Source organism: Dermacentor albipictus, chromosome 5 (genome assembly GCF_038994185.2).
Source record: "Dermacentor albipictus isolate Rhodes 1998 colony chromosome 5, USDA_Dalb.pri_finalv2, whole genome shotgun sequence".
NCBI lineage: Eukaryota > Metazoa > Arthropoda > Arachnida > Ixodida > Ixodidae > Dermacentor > Dermacentor albipictus.
This window is the reverse complement of record NC_091825.1, coordinates 28,547,295-28,568,226: the sequence shown is the minus strand read 5'-3', so window position 1 is coordinate 28,568,226 and position 20,932 is coordinate 28,547,295. Positions and strand designations below refer to the sequence as shown.

General features: G+C 46.7%; 1 protein-coding gene across 2 annotated transcripts in view; it reads right to left on the bottom strand.

The window, feature by feature from the left end:
• Positions 1-492: 492 nt before the first annotated feature.
• The window catches only part of LOC139059863 (uncharacterized), a 111,462-nt gene continuing 91,022 nt past the window's right edge, over positions 493-20,932 (bottom strand). For both annotated transcript variants that reach the window (XM_070538334.1, XM_070538335.1), the window contains 4 exons: positions 17,343-17,657; positions 12,942-13,238; positions 2,992-3,180; positions 493-846 (listed from right to left, as the gene is read on the bottom strand). In XM_070538334.1, coding sequence (XP_070394435.1) covers positions 601-846; positions 2,992-3,180; positions 12,942-13,238; positions 17,343-17,657 — 1,047 coding nt within the window. In that variant the 3' untranslated portion in view covers positions 493-600. The remainder of the gene's footprint in view (positions 847-2,991; positions 3,181-12,941; positions 13,239-17,342; positions 17,658-20,932) is intronic.

The following is a 20,932-nucleotide window of genomic DNA, read 5'->3' as shown; positions in this document are numbered from 1 at the left end:
TATACAAAGAGAGCCTCACATTAAAAAAAAGAACAGTGCCATTTTTTTAAAGTTTGAGAAATTTTTGCCAGGCCACCACGGCCCAAGTGCGAAAAAAAGAAAAATGATTTGAAATCTGTAACGTCAGGCTGACATACAGGCGCCAAGTACTATAGGTATGAAATTAAAATAACCGAACTTTGCACATTTTCTCTTCTAATAATCAATCAATTATGTTACGTTAACGAGAACAGTTTTGAAAGAATACTTTATCAGTCCAACCTGATTTATTAAGGTTGTACCGAAGTAACCAGTGGTTCGTTGGTTCCAGTTTCACAGGCATTTCTACATGCTGTTTCCGTCTAGTGTATGGCTCTGTTTATATCATGTGGAGCAATGGGTCGCGCTACCAGATTTTTGTTTGGGTGTTTAAAAAGGCCCTCTGCCATTATTAGCTTAGCTGCCAGGATATGCACCCACGCAACTATTGGCAAGTGAAGAAACAGTTGGCACTTATGCAACAGATGACGGTTTTCTTTATTGAGTGAAGGATATGTACACAAATTAGAAGCAACCAAATGGTGGGGGAAAAGGATCCTGCTTTTCCTGCGCTGACTTAGATCAGTAGCGTTTGATGCCAGGGCCACCGCGCCCTAGGTGACCCAGTGGCAGTCGTCCGTAGCTGGTTGGAATGGGTGCCGTGGGACCAAGACTGCTCTTGCGGTAGTCGTTCGTCCGCGTGAGGGCGCTGGAGATGCTACTTCCCGTGAAGCTACTAGCGCTCATTGCGCTAGAGTTGCTGGCATATGCGCTTGCGCTTGTGCCATACGTGCTGCTTGCCGGGGCTCCGGTTTGCGAGTAAGTACCCTGCAAACGACAGTTTCAACAGTGTCAAAGGGGACACTAAAAATTAATACAGTGTATTGCTGTTAAAATCAACCTGCTTAGGCCGAATGTTTGGACATTAGGAACAATATGTGAACATTAAGTTCGTTTCCCATAGACCCAATGCAAAAATACAGCAAAACTTCTATATAGAGAACATGGATACAACAAACCATCGGATCTAATGAAGTAAATATACAATGTTCTCGCGAATATCAGTGTATAGTGAATATATGCAAATAACGAATATCATATATAACAAAGTTATTTTCATGGCAGGTCCAAGTCTGTCATAAAAAGGCGAAAATGTAAATCTGCAAATCATCAACATATGATTGTCAGGCCATTTTTATGTCCACTGCAGGACGAAGGCCTCTGCTAGCTATCTCAAGTTGCCAGTCTTTCACCAACCAATTCCATCTTGTGGCTGCAAATTTCCCTCATTTCAACATACCATCTAATCCTCTACCGTCCTCGACTGCGCTTCTCTTCTTTTGGCACCCATTTAGTAAATCTAATAGAGCACCATTCTTTGCCGTACGCTTATCACAAACCACTAACACAGTTAAGCAGAACTTCCACAACTGCCAATGACGCCTATAAATTAGGGGTCAGTGCAAAGGCTTGGATCGCCAGATTCGGAGAAGGCAAATTCTTCTAGCTATGTGAGAACCAAATGGCATTTCTGCGGACACATAGAGCGACGTCTGTGTCGATGACGATGTGAAAACCTGCAGGGTTGACATCATAATTGAATGACTGAGGAGGGCCTAAGGCTGATTATTATGGTGTTAAGAATGCTCAGGTTCCACAAGAACCGGCAGTGTCAAGCATGATGCAGGCAAAAATGTCTCCAACATTTTGGTGCATTTTCTCAACAACATGAAGGCAGCAAATACTTTTTTAGCAAGCCATTTAAAATGTCAGCTTTTGTGACAGGAAGGTTGCCATTAAGCACAGTATGGCTCCCATTAAACTGAAAATATTCATTACAACATACCTCGAGTATTTTTTTCAGCTTCAGAAACAAAAAAATCGCTTGATTGTGTTCAACAGACATTCCATTGATCGAACAAAAATTTTTGAGGCTTTCATAAGGAACTGAGCAGTGTTCAGTGCTGGCATACTAATTTGGTATTCCCTTTACTAGGAGCAGGCCACACTATACACCTTGATTCCAAGGTTACTGATAGCTAATGAAATTCTTGTTATGTGATGAGAGTAGAGTACATAGCATGTGCAGTTATCTGCTTTTTTTTCCAAGCACAAAATTTGTAAGTAATACACTTAGCATTACTTTTCTGATATTTAGCTTCTTCCCTTGATTCGATTCAATGTTAAATAATATTCGTTATTCGCACACCCCTACATTTTACTATTTCCAAAACCTTCCTGGTGCAACCACGTTTTACTGTGCCTTGAGCCGTTTTTAGTACCTAAGTTCCAAGGCCAATAGGTTAGCACTGGCAGGATACCAGTACTAGTAACACCATGATTACAGTCAGTACTGGTAACACCAGGCTACACCACTCAAGTAAGAGAACCGTGTGCACCTTGCAGCTCGGTGTCGCAAATGTGGACGTGCACCCTTACTTGAGAAGCCTGATGTTCTACATTGCTACACCGACAAGAAAATGCGTGAAATCCTGGGGGCCCATCTTGTGAAAGAAGAACACGGCAATTCCTTGTGCCTTAAGCAACCATCTTTCGCTCTTTGTGAGAAAAAGTGCTTCTACATTACCAACCAAGTTGTTGACAGCGAATGAGCCTTGCCTATTAAATTGTGCGCACAACTAGACCGGTGTTGCACATTCTTGAACATGCATGTACACCAGTGATTACTTCTGGAAGGTACAGCGATACAAAATGTTGATAGTGGACGCACTTGATCTATGAGATAAGATTCAACGACCAGCAACTGTGCTCACTGCTATTGCTGCGTTTTGAGAGTTCCTTGTCATTCTGCGCAAAAGTTGGCAAATAAGAGCTCGCACCTCCGCCAGTGTTTCGGTCTTCACCGTCACTGACAATGTGACAATACGTTTTCAATGCTAGTTGCCTTAGTCTTAAGACATCACGAGGCAAGCGTCAGCCTGCGCAAGCACTTGTTGTGGAACATTCACTCACAGCCGTGGCTCCGTACGGAGAGCCCTTCTTGCTGGAGTATGCATCCATGGTGCTACTCTGGTAGCTGGAACCGGCGTCCCGCAGAGGCGCCCCTGTGGAACCAGTTCCGTAAGGCTGTGCCACTTGATGCACGAGCTGCGGTTGGGATCCCACAGAGGTGGCGCCGCTGTAAGGTGCTGTGGACCCCACCTGCAGGGGCAGAGCACACAGCGGGGCTATGCAATTTTTCATATTTTTAACCTTTAATGATTGCTTGAGCATATGCAGGCGGGCTTTGTGCCATCCCGTTTTTCCGCCAGCGGGTGACCTTTCAGTTGATATTCAGTGTCTGTGTTGTCTGTTTCTTTCCTTCTTGTGTCGTGTCTTTGTTTCCATACAGCGAATCTCTGTTTACATGCTCCGCTAGCTGTTCTTTCAAGAGCTAACAAATGGGCTCTCAAAGCGAGCTCCTTGGAACCCAGGAGCTACACAGGCACATCACTGCGGTTCCGCAAGATGCGTATATATAGTCTCCATGTTCACTAAGGCTTCAGAGAGGCAGAGCACTTGGTCGAAATGCGCTTCCTTACCTGTGCCCTGGTGCCAGAAAGTAAAACATGGGACATGGGAGAAACAAGAGAGCCATGCAAGAAATACACTAGGAGCTTTTGTCAGTTGAAGCTGCCAAGTTCGAGTAGCACGTCTGGGTTTCTTCATCCAGATCTTGAAGGCCATGGCCCTTTATTTGTGCTTTTGCAACTTCTACATAGGTGTCACTAGTGTGCACGCTGAAGGCGGAAAAAAAAAAAAAACACTCAATGGAGCATACCGGGCAAGATTAGGACTACTCCTTCAATTACACCTGTGATGGCAGCTACATTTCTCATTCAATGGGAGCTCAGAAAGCACACTGCAATAGTTATTCGCAATAAAGGTTTAGAGAAACTGCGGGAAAGCCTTAATGTGCCATTTGCAATGATGTCTTGGCCAATAGGTGCGTGAGCCAAGTGAAGCTCTCTCGTTACCTCATTACAAAAGACCCAACTAGCAAAGATACGACACTTATACTTTGGAAAAATAAATAAGTAAAAGGCTGCAACTCAGAAAAAGAAAATATTGAAACTGCTCTCATAGAAATTTGTTTCTGAAATTGAATTGCGATAGCAAATATATGGACACTCAAGGCACATTTCTGCCATCGGTGTTGCCGTGAGGTTCTGTATAAAGTCCAGGGGCGATAAAATCGTAACCGCGCGCCGCATGCTACCGTAATTTTTGCTATACAGTAAAATCTCGTTACTACGAACACCACATTAACAAACTTTCGAGATTTACAAACTTTTTTTAAAATCCCTGCCAAAATGCCTATATTTTTTCAATGTAAAAAACTTCCAGTACTATGAATTTTAAATTACCGAATATTTCAGAATAACGTCCATAATTTAATCCCGTAATCACCAAGATGCTTCGTTATTACGAAGTTCCGTTGAAGTTTTGGTACCGAATCCCTGAGGCTTAGACCCATCATCATCATCCGCAGCAGCAGCAACAGCCACGCACTGGGGAACCCGTTTTAACGGGTACAGCCCCAGCAGCATCGGCATCGGCGTGTCAGGTATGGTCATGTTCCAACTCTTCTACTTCGTCGTAGGCCTAGCGTCACCAAGCCGATAGCGATGGCAGGAGTTGCGAAGTTATCAATGCTGTGATTGCGTTGTGCGTTCGGTTTGCTGACAATGAGTTTTCCTGGCCCCCGCATAAAAAAGAAGCGATGCCAGTTTTTGCTAAAAAAAAGTGGACATTTTCATGCAGCTGAATGATGGAAGAAAGCAAGTCGACCTGGGCAGGGAATGTGATATTCCCCCATCAACAATGGCAACGACGCTCAAGGATCGGGAAAGATAATGAAATTGCATAGAGAGTCACAGCTGGCTCCCTCGAGAAAACGCTTGCAGCTTGGCAATTACCAGAACATCGACGCCGCCGTCCACACGTGGCTTAAGGATGCCAGACAAAACGATGTGCCCTTGTCAGGCCCGATTATTCAAGAGAAGGCGCTACAGCTCGCGGCCGCCTTGGACTTCTACGGTTTCGATGCAAGTGCCGGGTGGCTTTACCCCTTTTGACAAAGGAATGGCATTGCGTGGTAAGTTGCTTGAGGTGAAGAAAAGGCAGCAGATGCCGAGAGTGCGGTTGCCTGGCAGAACGAGTGCTTTCAAGAGATCATCGAGTCTTTCTGTCCAGATGACGTTTTCAACGGTGATGCAATGAACTTTGAAGGTGACAGGTGCAAGGGCGGAATGAAATTATGTCTCCGCTTATCGGTTCTGTTCTGCTGCAACTCCCCGGGCACGGAAAAGCTCAAGATGCTAGTTGCTGGCAAGTCTGCTAAGCCGTGCTGCTTGAAAAACGCTGTCTGGTTGCCTTGCGACTACCGAGCCAACAAAAAAGCGTGGATGACACGAGAATTGTTCACTCAGTGGCTGCTGCGGCTCAACAACACAATGAAGAAGAAAGACAAAAATTCTCCTCAACATTGACAATTGCTCGGTGCGTATCGTGAACTTGCGATTGAGCAATGTGCAACTTGAATTTATGCCATTGAATTGTACTTCTTTGCTCCAACCTTTGGACCACGGCATCACCAGATGCGTGAAGGCCGAATTTCAAAAGTGTCTCGTGCAGCGCCTCCTTATCAATATATGACTGAAGGTGCCCATACAGGTAAACATCCGTCAAGCTGCAGAAATGTTTACAGGGTCGTGGTGGAACGTGAAGGCAAGCACGATCAGCAACTGCTGGCGAAAGGCAGGCCTTTTAAAGGCTTCACCTATGCCGCAAGACACCGAGGACACAGAGGAGCTCAACCCGGAACTGTGGAATGAGCTTACCGAGAAGCTCCCCGTCGACACTGCGGTGACCTTCGATGATTACATTGACGGCGACAGTGACATCCGCAGAGCTCACCAACGAATACATTGTGAATAAAGTGCGTGAGCAAGAAGATTGTAGTAGCAACGAAGACGATGCCGACACTGGATCAACGCACAAAGAGAAAGAGACTATTTCCAGCTCGGATGTTTTAATTTTTCTAGAAAAGACGCGATCATGCCCCACGCGCTGTAAAGATGTCCCCGATGACGTTCAGAGGAAGGTCGAAGATGTGAAGGCGTTCATCCTGCAGCACTTGCTGTCTACTCGCCAGAAGAAGATTACAGACTTCAAGCAATAAATCGCAGCTAAAGTGTGCCCAGCGTTCTCGTTTATCATTTACGTACAAACACGTGCATCTGCTGCAAAGGTATGTAATTTTCGTTGTTGTGTTATATTCAGGCACGTACCCAGGACTTTTTTTCGAGGGGGGGGGGCACCACCTCCATCATCATCATCATCATCACCAGCCTGTTTTATGTCCACTGCGGGACGAAGGCCCCTCCCTGCGATCTCCAATTACCCCTGTCCTGCGCCAACCGATTCCATCTAGCGCCCGCGAATTTCCTAATTTCATCGCTCCACCTAGTGTTTTGTCGTCCTCGATTGCGTTTCCCTTCTCTTGGTACCCATTCTGTAACCCTTATGGTCCAACGGTTATCTAACCGGCGCTATACATGACCTGCCCAGCTACATTTTTTCCTCTTGATGTCAATTAGAATATCGTCTATACCCGTTCGCTCTCTGATCCAAACCACTCTCTTTCGCTCTTAACGTTATGCCTAGTAATAATAATACTTGGGGTTTTACGTGCCAAAACCACTTTCTGATTATGAGGCACGCCGTAGTGGAGGGCTCCGGAAATTTTGACCACCTGGGGTTCTTTAACGTGCACCTAAATCTAAGCACACGTGTGTTTTCGCATTTCGCCCCCATCGAAATGCGGCCGCCGTGGCCGGGATTCGATCCCGCGATCTCGTGCTCAGCAGCCTAACACCATAGCCACTGAGCAACCACGGCGGGTGTTATGCCTAGCAATCTTCGTTCGATCGCTCTTTGCGTGGTCCTTAACTTGTTCTCAAGTCTCTGCCCCATATGCACTGGCAAAATGCACTGGGAAATGCACTGGCAAATGCATTGGCACTGGACATATTGCACTGGCAAAATGCACTGATTGCACACCTTACTTTTCAATAATAATGGTAAGCTTCCAGTCAGGAGCTGGCAATGTCTGCCGTATGCGATCCAACCTATTTTCATTCTTCTGTGAATTTCCTTCTCATGATCAGGGTTCCCTCTGATTAATTGACCTAGGTAAACGTACTCCTTAAAAGTCTTTAGTGGACGACTGGCCATCCTGATCTCTTGTTTCTTTGCCCGGCTAATTATCATTATCTTCATCTTCTGCATAATAATATTCAACCCCACTCTTACACTCTCTCTGTTAAGGTCTCCAATCATTTGTTGTAACTCGTCTGCATTGTTGTTGAATAGAACAATGTCATCGGCAAACCAAAGGTTGATGAGATATTTGCCGTCGATCTTTACTCCTAAGCCTTCCCAGTTTAATAGCTTGAATTCTTCTAAGCACGTAGAAAATAGCTTTGGAGAAATTGTGTCTCCCTGTCTGACCCCTTTTTCTATAGGTATCTCCCTGCTTTTCTTGTGTAGAATTAAGCTAGCTGTAGATCGATAACGCGAAAGACAAGTCAGTAAGACGAGAAACTATTTACAGATTATATTTATAACGGTTGATGCACTGACCAGTTAGATTCACAGCGCGAGCCCAGTTCGTTCTTCCTCCTCTTTTCTGGAATGATGGCGCCCACGCGCCTCGTTCAAACAAACAAATACCTCACGCATGTAGCAATATTTTCTGAGCTTTTTACGTAAGCGTTCTGTACTGCTTGATTACGTAGTGCCTCTACGATTGCTGGTATCTCTGCTGAATGAAATGCCTTTTCGTAATCTATATAATAAGCCACATAGAGAAGCTTATTGTACTCTGCAGATTTCGCGATAACCTGATTGATGACATGGATGTGATCCATTGTAAAGTATCTCTTCCTGAAGCCAGCCTGTTCCCTTGGTTGACAAAATCCAGTGTCGACCTTATTCTATTGGAGATTATTTTGGTAAATATTTTATACAATACTGGGAGCAAGTTATTGGTCCCATAATTGTTCAATTCTTTAACGTCGCCTTTTTTTGTGAATTTGTATAATGTCTGCATTCTTCCAGTTTTCTGGGACCCTTGCAGTCGATAGACACTTCGTATAAAGAGCCGCCAGTTTTCCAAGCATTATGTCTCCTCCATCTTGATTAAATCGACTGTTACCCCACCTTATCCTCCCGCTCTTCATCGTTTCATGTCTTGCAGGGCCCTTCTGACCTCATCGCTAGTTATAGGAGAGTTTCTGTATTCTGTTCATTACTGTTTCTATGTGAACTATCGTGACTCCTCTGGGTACTGTATACAGGTCAGCTTAGAATTTTTCCGCTGCGTTTACTGTATCTTCGAGATTGCTGATGATATTATCCTTCTTATCTTTTAGTGCATACATCATGGTTTGTCCTATGCCAGGTTTCTTTTTTACTGATTTCAGGCTGCAGCCATTTTTTACGGCTTCTTCAGTCTTTGTCATGTTATAGTTTCGAATATCAGTTATTTTCGCCTTGTTGATCAGTTTTGACAGTTCCGCGAATCACGTAACGCTGTGTGGCCGCCATTCCCTAGAGCACAGGACTCTGCGATTCAAGACATACTGCGCTCACTGCGAAAGGTTAGAAAAAGACCCACATAAGCACAGCAGAGAAGTGGCTATGTGAGGCGGTTCGACCGATAACTGTAGAAGCGTGATTCAAAGTAAGTAATTGTTCTTCACTTCCGGCGGCGTTTTCTCTACTTCCTATTTAAATAAAAAGATGTTGATCCATAAATATTCTCATAAACAACGGTTAACCTTTTTATTATTCGCTTTTGCTTGCAGTTTGTTTGTTGCCTTGGCTCTCTCCCTTAGAAGATCGCTTAATTTCTCAACTCCTTGCGATTTTTGTTTCCAGTTGCCAATTTTGCAGGAAAAGTGCTATACAATTAGGGAAAAACAGACGAGGTAACGGGCGACAGTCATCTTGCTTATGGGTTTAAGGATTATTGCAGAGTTCCATGATGGACGCTCTTCCACATTATTTTATTTCCCACCTTATCTAACCCATATCACGTCTGTATGGTTCCAGACGTCTGCCAGCGTCGCGGCGAGGCGTAACTCAAGGAAATAATGAAGCAAAGGAATAAGTTAAACGAAATTGGCGTTTTCTCCAGTCGCAACTCGTTCCATGAGAGTACAGACCAGCTGAGTAACAGCCGCATCCCTCTCCTGGTCCCAGGATCAGCCTAAACAAAGAAGGTTGAACTAACAAAAGCAACAGCTATGCGCATGGCGGTTGAATAGATGGTGACAACTGAAAGCATCTCGCGTTAATCACGCGGGTGCGGAATCTACGAGAAAACTGTCCTTCACATTACAAGAGATGGCGATAACTACCGCCATCTAAAAGGAGTGAAAAAGGCAGCATAATGATGACCGATGATCAGCTGCGAAGTCTCAACATTGATCTGGCGGTGCTTTAAAATTGTGTGAGGAGTGGTGGCGTGGGTGGGGAGGGGGGGGTATGCCACTTTATTGCGGGGGGGGCATATAACCAGGCACGTACCCAGGGGGGGGCCCCCCCCCGGGCCCCCCCCTGGGTACGTGCCTGGTTATATTTATGACATGAAAATATTGGTTTTTCAGTACTATGACAATTTAAATTAACGAATTAAATACACTGGTCCCGCGAAGTTAGTTGTAACAAGATTCTACTGTATATACTCATTGCAACTATACCGTGTTGAGAAATTGTTCGATCTACCGAATAACTCCATGTAAACGGGTTCAATAGTCGGGTTCGACTGTACGTCATTCATATCGAAATTCGAAATGCAGATTTTCAACCATAGTACAATAGTCTCATTTCCTGAATTACGTAATTCCTATTGAAATTCGAAATGCAGATTTTCGCTTACTTCAGCTTGTTTATTAAACGGCGTCAATACTGACCAACAGTAGCAAAAAGCGTACTGATCAAAACACCTTTCTTAATTTAAGTCCGCTATTGGCCAATAGCAGCCATGTATGGGAATCTGCTATATGACGAAATATAGGAGCCGGAAAAGAGTGAGGAGAAGGCTTCTGCTGAAAAGAGAGTTTGAGAAAAAGGTCACTTCACACTCTGCTTGCGAGCTAGACACGGCGCACAGGAGTGCAAAATTTGGCTGAGGTGCTCGCAGCAGCATACACTCTCTGTGGACTGTTTGTTCACCAAGCTTAAGGGCTGGTTCAGGACCCGCTTAAAGAACCACCATGAACTGTGAAGCAGGGCCAGAACATCTGGACATCTCCCCAATTTAAGGTGTCTACCAAGTTGACACTTCCAAATTCCGTGAGTTTTCCAGGTATTCCCTGAGCACCTTTGCAAAATTCCCTGAATGCGCCAGAACTTTGTTTTATGTCAAGACAGGCTGACACCATGTTGCCCAATGCTGTCACTCTCTAGTAACCATATTGAAACAAAAAAATGACTTAATCCAGTTTGAATAGTAAGGAGTAAAATCTATTTTACTTAAAAAGAAAACAGAAGGAAGGTGTTAGTAAAACGCACACTGAAAAAAAAAAGGTAAAACCCATTAAAAATTGAGTGAAACATTTTCAAATACGAATGAAAAGGAGATGCATAAATAAGTAAATATTTTTGAATGTGAGTTATTTCCATCAACTGATAACAAGCTCATCAGTATGAGGCCTGAATTTAGTCAACTAAGATTTTCCCTCAGCAACTCGGAAGTGTTACGTTTCGCCTACGACGTGCGGTGTAGCCGGCGCGGATGCAACTGACGCCGGGGCTTCGTTCAAAGCAGCAGACATTTTGGCCCGTTCAGAGCGGCCGCGACGCATCCCCGCCGAGCGCGTCCCGGCATGTTCAGTGCCACGTGTCTTTGTGTGTGCGTGTGTGTGTGTGTGTGCCCACGCTTGTTAAAGCGCGGCAGTCGGGGAGAGGAGCTCCCCAAGTGTGAAGCGAGGAAGTCTGACCGGCGCCGGCCCGACTGATGCGTCACTACACTCGTCTCTACATGTCTCTCAGCTCGTCCGTGCCTCGCTGTCACGTGGTGTCATCCCGTGACCTTCCTTCTTGCCCGCGACGCCAAGAGTATAAAAGCAGCTGCTCCCGGACGCCAAGAGAGCGGCTCCGATTTCTTCTGTTGAGTAACGTGCCCCTCCCGTCTCTCCACTTCGGTCGACCTGACCGCCCGCTCTTTGCGATGCTAGAATAAACAAGTTGTTCTGTTAGCAGTCGACTCATGCTTTGCCGGGACCTTCGGATGCTTCCAGTGTGCCCCAGGCCGCCAGGCCAACGCTACCCTTGGGGCTTGCGACCCATTTGCAACAACGGGCGCCAGCGGTCCGATTGCAATAACGGGTGTCAGCACTGAGGTTCCAACAGAAGTCAATCTCAACTGTCCCGACATGCCCTCAGCCCGTACACAACATCTCAGTGTTGGGTTCCACTGCTTTAAAGAGTTTATTTTGGTTTGGATGAGGGACACCGGCATCTCGGCATCAGCCAACAGTTTCTTTTCTTTAGCTCAAGCTCCTTCAAAGAGAAAACAGCATGCTTCCTTTCCCGTTAATTCCTCACTGCATTGGTCCTTTCTGTGCTCATCCTCCTGCCACATGTTCACCCCATGGATCATTTGAAGCACCCTCTTGGTCAGTTGTACAGTCAATGTCCGGTTTTTCGAACTCCCTAGGGGCTGCAAGAACATACGAAAAATCGGGCAGTATGAAAAAAAAAAACGAATGCATGTCTTTAACAACTTTAAAATTGCCACAGGCACGTCGGAAAACGCTCTTAAGGCATGCCAGTATACCTATTCGGCATATCGGCGCTCATACTGTGACAGGAGACGGAGGTGCACGCGTGCATAATTAAGGAATACATACTGTGTCCCGCGACAAATGCCCCTTTCCATGCTTGTTATGCTTTACCGCGTAACACTGCTGTGCTGAGCCGAAGCCAACTTCTGGAGACTGGCATTATGCAACGCGCTGTGCTCTGCGAGCTTCGACCCTAATTGCAAGGATTACAAAAGTGGAGTCGGTGCCATTGCTGACAGCAGCGAATTCTTTAAATGAAAAACACGGCTCCACACGGCAAGAAGCTTAGCGAACGTAGAAGAAGCTAGGCCTAACGTTGCCGCGGTGGTGGCTACGGCTACCAGCGGATCTGTGTGCGAGAGTGCCGGTTCGAGGCGGCGAGATAATGAAATTGGCGGCGGTGGTGGCTTTGATTAATGCCATCTCAGACCTGCAGTCAGGGCAATATACACTGACTATATGGAGTATGTGGTGGTGCCGAAAAGCCATGCGAATTATCACGTATGTCCGAAAAATCGGGAGTCTGGAAAATCGGTCGTTAATTGTCATTGACGCCGTGCCGTTGACACGGCGTCAATGACAATTCGTTGCGATTCCTGTTACTGGAGCCAGCATTAACATGACTTTCGTTCACTTTCAGTAATGTTACAGCTAATTTTCCCTAATAGAAGCACAAGTTTCCTCAGTTTCCCCCAGTATTTCCAGACTATTCTAATTCCCTAAGAATTCTCAGTTTTCCCAGTTGGTAGACACCCTGACTTCATGGTCCATGCCTGATCAGTGCTATGAAGGAGAGTTCCACTCATTCAATGATATAAATCAATGATATAAAAGTGCAAGGCTTCAAAATCATTAGGTACGATGATGGACAAGGAACACGCAAGGTTTCTAAACACGAACTTGAAAAAGGATTCCGAAACATCAGCCTTTTATATTTTGGCATACTCAAAGACGACAATTTCTTATTCGCAAAATGTTTCCCGAATCAATGAAGTTCCATAAAACACACAGCCGTGCCTGGTGAACGCTTTACAGGGGTGGAATAAAAACAGCGAAGCAACTCACATTGTAGCGCTGGCTTTGCCTGAGCTGCTGCAGGCTCTTCTGCAGGTCCAGGCCGGACGAGGGCGAAAACTCGTCGGCTCGGTAAGAGCCCGCTGACCCTGTAATCCCTGCCCCGCCAGTAGCACTGGTGGCTCCCACCAAGCCGGCAGACACTGCCTGCTGTTGCTGGGCAGCCGTCATGGAGAGCAGCCTCTGCTGGAGCTGGATCATGGTCTCCAGCGTGGCCGCCACAGTGTTTGCACTCGCAGACATCCCGACACCACCACGACGTTCTGTGTAGTCTTCCAGGAGTCCAGTCTGTGGTGGCAGCAAAAGACACGGTCAGCAGAGTCTACCATGTCTACAGCAGAGTCTACACGATTGTACGTCGACTAATTTTTTAAAATGTGAAAATCTGAACGGCAGGTTGACTTACAAACGAAACCAAAAGATGGCACCGCCAAATTAAGCGACACCAATGAGATATCAGGGGAGCTACAACGTAGTTACAATTTTATGTTTGCTCTATGGACCTTCAAGCAGCTTTTCACTTCCATCATGTTTGTTCGCTTTTCGGAAGGGTTTTTCAACACTTTTGAGAGTTTTACAATGCACACAACACTCATGGAGGGGTGTCGATAGTTGATGGAAGCGCCGCTGTTCCATTCGTGGCGGCACCCTCAGAATGGCGGCGCTTGCCGATAGTTAATGGAAGAGCAGACACCGCTCACGTGTTTCCCTTTCCCTGTAGCTCTTAGTTTGACAGGTTCGACTTGACTGCCGGCTACATGCTACTTCCATGCTTCCTCAGTCGTCGTGAGTGCCCCAGGCCCACTAAACATTTGGCGCTCGTTCACAGCAGCGTTCAAGAGGGCTGCCATCCTTTTCGCCGAAGAAACAAATCACTGCGCAGCAGGCCGCAAGTTCGATGTTTCTGAACGGGTGGTGCGAGAGCGGCAACTGCAGCGAAGCAAAATTTGCACCTGTGACGGCAAGTGAATTTTCCACGGGCCGAAGTCTCAATGCTTTCCGGAGCTGTAGGCCAAGCTTGCGGCGTATGTCGCTGAAATGCGTGATCGGTCCCTGCCAGTGAAGTACAACATGGTCATGAAACAAGCCCGGATCTTCGACTTTTAAGGGTCTGCTCCACCGTGAGTATGAGTGGCTGGCAGCAGAAAACCGTGAACTTACGCCAACTGGACCTGTCAAAAGAGCCTCGCTGATGACTGCGTGTGGTTGGGTTCAGCCTGACCACTTGTTTCGCACTATCGTCTGCTCGTGTCTGCTCTAGCTTATATTGGTTGGCTCGTTTTGGTCTTGTTTGCACTTGTTGTTTTACAATGATGAGTCTAAACAGACGTCCCGATGGCAAGGCTGTTGGCGACAGTACGCCATATTCGAATCTGTACGACAAGACAGACCCAGAATACAAGGATGCGAAGGCGATGCCCAGTGCCTCATTCTCCTTGTTTTTTGAATGCAGCGATGCTGCAGCAGAAGGGAGCACACCAACACTATTATCAGCGGCAACGACTTTGTCATCTCGATAAGACATGACTAGCTTTAAGAATGCAGGACGAAGAACGTAAACACAGCGCCGATAGTCAGCAGACAAAGGAAAAAGTATGCTATCATGCAGAGGGAAGCAGTGCTGCCTCTGCAACTCCGTTGCTTCAGTGGCAGCCTTAGGTGACAGTAGGTGGCAGCAGTAATTAGCGCCACCTATCAAGCTGGCGAGAAAGCATATCCGCTTCCCTCCCGGCCTTCCTCACAACTACACTCCCCTCACCCTCCCTCTCAAACCCCTTGTAACCCCCTCACCTTTAATGGCCTCTGCACCGGCCGGGCAGCGGCTTAGCCCGCTCCCTGAAATTTCGTTTTCTGCCACTAGCAGGAAGCGAGTGTTAGCCGGCATGGGCAGTTTTATGGTCCTCACTCACTGTGTGCTTGAGCGTTGCAATGTTTCACGACTTGCAGCATTCGTGCATCGTGCTATAGGGCACGAATACTTCAAGAACAAGTATTTTAATTCGAACAAATTTTCGGGCGCCTTTGAGTTCAAATTATGGAGATTCGATTGCATATATTCTGAAGAATTAAACAATAAAAATAAATATCTCTCGATAGGGACCTGTCTTGTCCTTTAGGCAGTTCCATTTTATTGCTATAGAAAATAACACTACAGGACAGGACGGTGCATGTCCCACGCCTTCTTCGCTTCCTGATATTGTTTTATGTGTCGCTCTGTATTCAAAGCAATGCTGAACGAGCAGGAACGCATGTTTGATCTATCTGCCTGCTTTCCTTGCCCCTCCACAGTAGGAAACAGACAACTTTAGGTACCTTGACAACCACCTGCTCGCTCTGTTAATTGAGCACCTCAACACTCTCTTATAAGCCTTCTCCACAGGGACAGGTGGGAAGCCTGGGATACTTTGGCTGTGCTCTCCTCCTGAACGTTGTCGAGGGAAGGTTGCAATCCACAGGAGCCTAATATGCAGAGACTACAACTTAAGCGACTCTGAGCTTATGCTATTACATGCAGTAAGGCGCACACAAACTTCGTAGGCATTCGCCATAGTTGCTGGTTGATCAAAGTCTGTGTACCCAAACACGACTACACTGATGTGGTTCAGCCAGCACATGTTACACCACACCCGATCGCTGCCGTAGACTACTGGTGCAAACATTTCAAGAGCTTACTTCTTGCAATGGCTTGCTGCACCCGCTGTCTAGGACAAACCATTGCCATTGCACCTCTTCATTTGAGTTGGCGACCAAAGTTGTGGCTTTAATATGTACTGCACTGAGTGCAGGATACAGTGATGATAACGCAACCATCTGCAGGGCAACTAGTGCCGCCTACACACTATTTCAGTAGTTCTATGCAGCAGAACCAGATTCTTGCACAGCAAGATGTAATGCCACAGTTCAAAACCTGACTAAATGGCCTGGACAAGCGGTCTTGTCTGCAGGTGTCTACTTTGAAGCTTCTCTGCAAGTCACAGGGCAGTGTAGTGCATGAATTTAATAAAATATTTACTGACGCTCTGTGACACTGAAACTAGAGTTCTCCAGTTGTTCGGATGAAAACATGCAAAGAACACCAAAATGAATGCAATGTTGCCTTACACACATCAATTTGTCTTTAAAAAGTACAAACGAATGATTTCACAGTGGCTAAAGCCAAACGTGTAGTCGGCACTGCCACAACACCCCAGAAGACTCCCTCCTGAGTAGTGCTTTGTCCTTTGCAAAAATGGCATCTGTGGACTCGCTTGTGTGGTATCGTTGCAAGCTGCTCTTTCACACGAAGGGACCAAATAAGTTGGCATTGAACATGCTTGGAACAGTGCTGAACGAGTCCTGTAAACGTGCATGAATTCCAATTAAGAAAACGGCTGCTCTCATGAATGTCAGCGAGTGCACCGTGGACATTACGAGAGGCATCAAGGGACGGCCTCACCATCCTGTGCGACACGTTGGCCGAGTGCCCCTTCTTAACTCTTCACTTGTCTTTGCAACCGTCCTTCTCTTCTGTATCTCGAAATATCTCGAAGAAGCACACCTTTTTCATGCCATAAAGAATATGGAATGAATTGTCTACCGGTGCTACCAGATATCGCTACCACCCACACTGCATCACTCGCTGCTAGCAGATGACAGGGCACGGAAAGGCACCTTTAAGATGTGTTCGCCCCCTCCCCCCCATGATTGGACAAAGAAGCAAGCAGTGCGGAACAGAACTACTAAAGCTGCCTACAGTAGCGGATTGCAGAAATAAGCCGCCACATGGGTATGCATGTGATGCATAGCAAAACTTCTTTTCCCCCTAAAAATATTTTCGCACTCCAGGCCGTCCAGCAGATCTCGGCGGCCCTCGAAAGGCAACGACCGAGCGAAACCGGAGGGAGGCTGCCACCCCAAAAGAGGGGCAGGCGCGGTCGACCAAAGGGAATAGTGCGGCCGCGGCCGAAGTAGAGGCGCCACACGCCACGAAGACGTCATGGCCTCGTCATGGTAACGCCTCCCTAACAGGGGAAGGCTAACCGTTCTGCAGGGCTTCACAACAAAGTTTCTTCGCTCGCTCGCTCTCTCTCTCTCTCTCTCACTCACTCACTCACTCACTCACTCACTCACTCACTCACTCACTCACTCACTCACTCACTCACTCACTCACTCACTCACTCACTCACTCACTCACTCACTCACTCACTCACTCACTCACTCACTCACTCACTCACTCACTCACTCACTCACTCACTCACTCACTCACTCACTCACTCACTCACTCACTCACTCACTCACTCACTCACTCACTCACTCACTCCAAAGAGGGATGGCGGCCTTATATGAGGGCAGGTCTTACATGAGCAAATATGGAAAATTGAAAGTGAAACGGAACTGAACTCATGCACATACCTGAGTAGCAGCAAGGCCACTGGGAAAAGCTCCAGGTGCACTCTGGCTCTGTGCAAACAAGTCTCTAGGCAGGCCACGGTCACCAAACACATCCGGAGAACGCTTGCGCAGTGGTCCACCCACCCAGTGTTCCCGCAGCGGAGACCGCAGCCGGAGTGGTGAATGGTGCGGTGACTGGCATGGGGACCGGCGCGGAGACCGCCGAGGTGACCGCCGTGGAGAACGACGCGGGGACCGGCGGGGCGATCTTCGTGGCGACCGGTGGCGCAAGGGGGGCGTTGGCGAGCGTGATCGTTTGCGGCCGGGCATGCCTGGCTGCACCCACACAAAAAGAAAAAGGAAACAGAAGTTGCCCAGGTGGCTAATTCACATTATTAAACCTGGAAACAGGGTCTACTGCATTGATACTGTTGAGTTGCCCGATTTTTCTAAGGTTTAACCGATTGTCTCCAGTAAAATTTGCAGGCAGTCTATAACACTGAATCATCAAGTACAAGAAAAGAAAGTCTGCATGGATCTATGCCAATCTGACAAATGTTGCATCAAAGACAACGAAACAGTTGAATGCCTTTGTGACAAAGTGCTTGGAACCTATGAAATTGTTAGTTATACAGGTTACTTCGTCGTGAATTTAGGTCAAGCACCGAATCATTCGCAATAGAACTGGGACGCAATTACGGCTTCGTCACACAGGTCATTTTGTTGCAGAGGTGTTCGTTGTAGATACCCTCGACTGGTGGCTGTACTTAGCGACAGCTCCAATGCAGGCTGTTGCAGCACCACGGCACCAGTTTTCACCACTGCAGCTGCACAAACTCCTTGCTGACCTCCAAATCGCAGCCTATATAATGCAACATGAAAAACAAAAATGACAGATTCTACTCGAAAGAGATATATGCAAGGTAGCCTTTACCTTATAACCATTGATCATTAAATTTCAAAGCAAATTCGGGGCTGTGACGCATAAAGCGTTGCATTACACTTGACAGTGACCACACCGCTGCAGAAAAACTACTGCAGAGCTGCCTTTAACGGCTGCACTACAAAATAGTGCTTCACAGCTAGCCAAGTTACCTAAATCCATGTTACCATATTGCCATCGGCATTCGAAAAATGGCCACCTCGTACGCGCTTCTAGCCTAGCTGCCGTAGCTTCCTCCATGTGCATATTTCCACGTTGCACGTGTAACTAGGTGCTTGTGTACCACCTGTCTTCCCGTTTTCTGTGCTTATTTAATCAGCATGGAAGCGTCAACTACGAAGATACGCCGAGTCAACCAAGATGCCACATTTAAAAGGAAAGTTGTCATGTGTGCAGAGACGGATAGAAATTGGGCTGCATCGCGGGCGTTCAGAGTTCCCGAAACTTGCGTGCGGGACTGGTGCAAACGGAAGAATATTTTCGCCAGCAAAGCAACAAGGAAGGGTTTCAGCGGACCGAAGCAGGGCCGCTTCGCCAAAATAGAAGAGCTGCTCCCGGAATACGTGCAAGAGCAGCGAGCAGCAGAGCGGCCCATGTCGACCGATCTGCTCAAAGTACGGGCGATGCAGTTAGCCCTACAGAAAGGGCTAATGCGGAGTGACTTCAAAGCGAGCAGGTGCTGGCTATCAAATTTTATGAAAATAAAAGGCTTTTCTCTTCGAAGGTAGACAGGGATATGCCAAAAATTGTCCGAAGAATATGAAGAAAAATTGCACAGTTTGCAGCGGTACGTTTTGAAGTTGCGCCACAGAAAGGGCTACCACTTCGGACAGATTGGAAATGCCGATCAGACGCCACTTTACTTTGACATGCCTGCCTCCACAACTGTTGAAAAGAAAGAAGCAAAGCAAGTGCACGTTTTGTTTTCCAACGATGAAAAAACTAGTTACCGCAATGCTTTGTTGCACTGCGGATAGGCACAAGCTGCCCCCGTATCTTATCTTCAGATGGAAGACACTCCCGAAAGGAATCGTGTTTCCGAGTGGCATGATTGTGCGTGCAAATGAAAAAGGTTGAATGACCACCGACTTGGTCATTGACTGAATTGATAATGTTTGACTTGGCGGCAGTTTAGGTCTGCATGGGATGCTTGTGCTTGACGCATTCAGGTGCTACCTTGACCAGCGCATCAAGGACAAGCTGGCTGCATGCAACACAGACCTTGCCATGATACCCAACAGCATGACATAGCAGCACCAGCTGCTCGATGTTTGTTTGCACAAGCCAGTGAAACATAGAATTCAGGTGTTCTACACCTAATGGCTTGTCAGTGGCTGCCATGAATTCACAGCTGCCAATAAAATGAAGCGTGCTTCGCTGCAGGTGAAAGATGCATAGTGCACGATCCCGTCTGCCATGGTCAAAAAGGCCTTTAATAAGTGCGGGCTTTCGAATACCATGGACGGCACCGAGGATGAAATGCTTTGGTCTGATGATAGCGATAAGGAGTTGTCTGATAGCGACAACGAGTGATGTCTATTGCCCCACGCGACTCGTACCGGCGCAGTGAAAATCTTGGCAGCAAGGTATGCTGCTTTCATTTGTGTTTTTATTCGTGACTTTAGCGTATTGAGAATAAATGTTTTTTCCGAATGAGAGAAAATAGTATTTCTATATGAAAGCACGAGGTGTGCGGTATTGTACTCTTCTTTTTTTTTTTTTTGATCATGGAAAATAGGTGCACATTACAATCAAGGTTTTCATTTCTTTAATTTTTTGTTCACGGAAAACAGGTGTGCATTACAATCGAGGGCGTGTTAGAATCTAGTAAATACGGTATGCAGATTGCGTAGGCTCAGCTGAAAACTGCTTCTGAGGCATACTGGTTTTTGTTTTTTTCTGAGGCATACTGGTAGCTTTGCCACAACTATTGTAGCTACAGGTGGAGTGGACACAGGGGGACGCAGGTGGCTATGGCAATGGCATGGCACATGCAGCAGCGAGCACATTAAGCAACAGCTCCCACTCATCGGCTCCATCCATCATACCTAGCACAGCTCTGAGTCGGCTCACAATAACTGAAGGGGAAGATTAGAGTAAAAAATAAAGCTGTAATGGACCAGCTTAATCTAAACTGCAACCCCTACGCGAACAAGATCCCCTGGGGGAACCCAAAATCCTAATCATCAGGGTGATCGCTAGCTGTGGTCACAAAGATCCTCTAGAATGGCGGCAGTACAAGAAGGAAAAGAATGCATCTGACAACAAACAAGAAAGCACCCAGCCCAAGCTAGTAAGCTCCTGTTCCTGTGACACCGGGGCCAAGCCGGACATCAAACCATCTCCTGTGGAGTGATCCGGGGTTGAGAGGACTGTGGCTGGAGACACGAGCCTAGACGTACTAGATATGCCCACCAAGACACCTAAACAACCTGGGTGTTTTCAGCTCCTTTTGGGAGTTAATGAAGGCTGCAGACCTTCAGAGCAGATATGATGCCTTTTCCCGCATAGGCCCATGTGCCGCTCAAGTCAGGGGTAATCAGAAGGAACAAATATAAATTTTAAAACATGTAGAGTCTACGCTCGTTACAACAAACCCACTTACAACAGACTTTCGTATATACGTAACAGACTACATTTCATTCGTGGTTTGTTCAACCTATTTTAT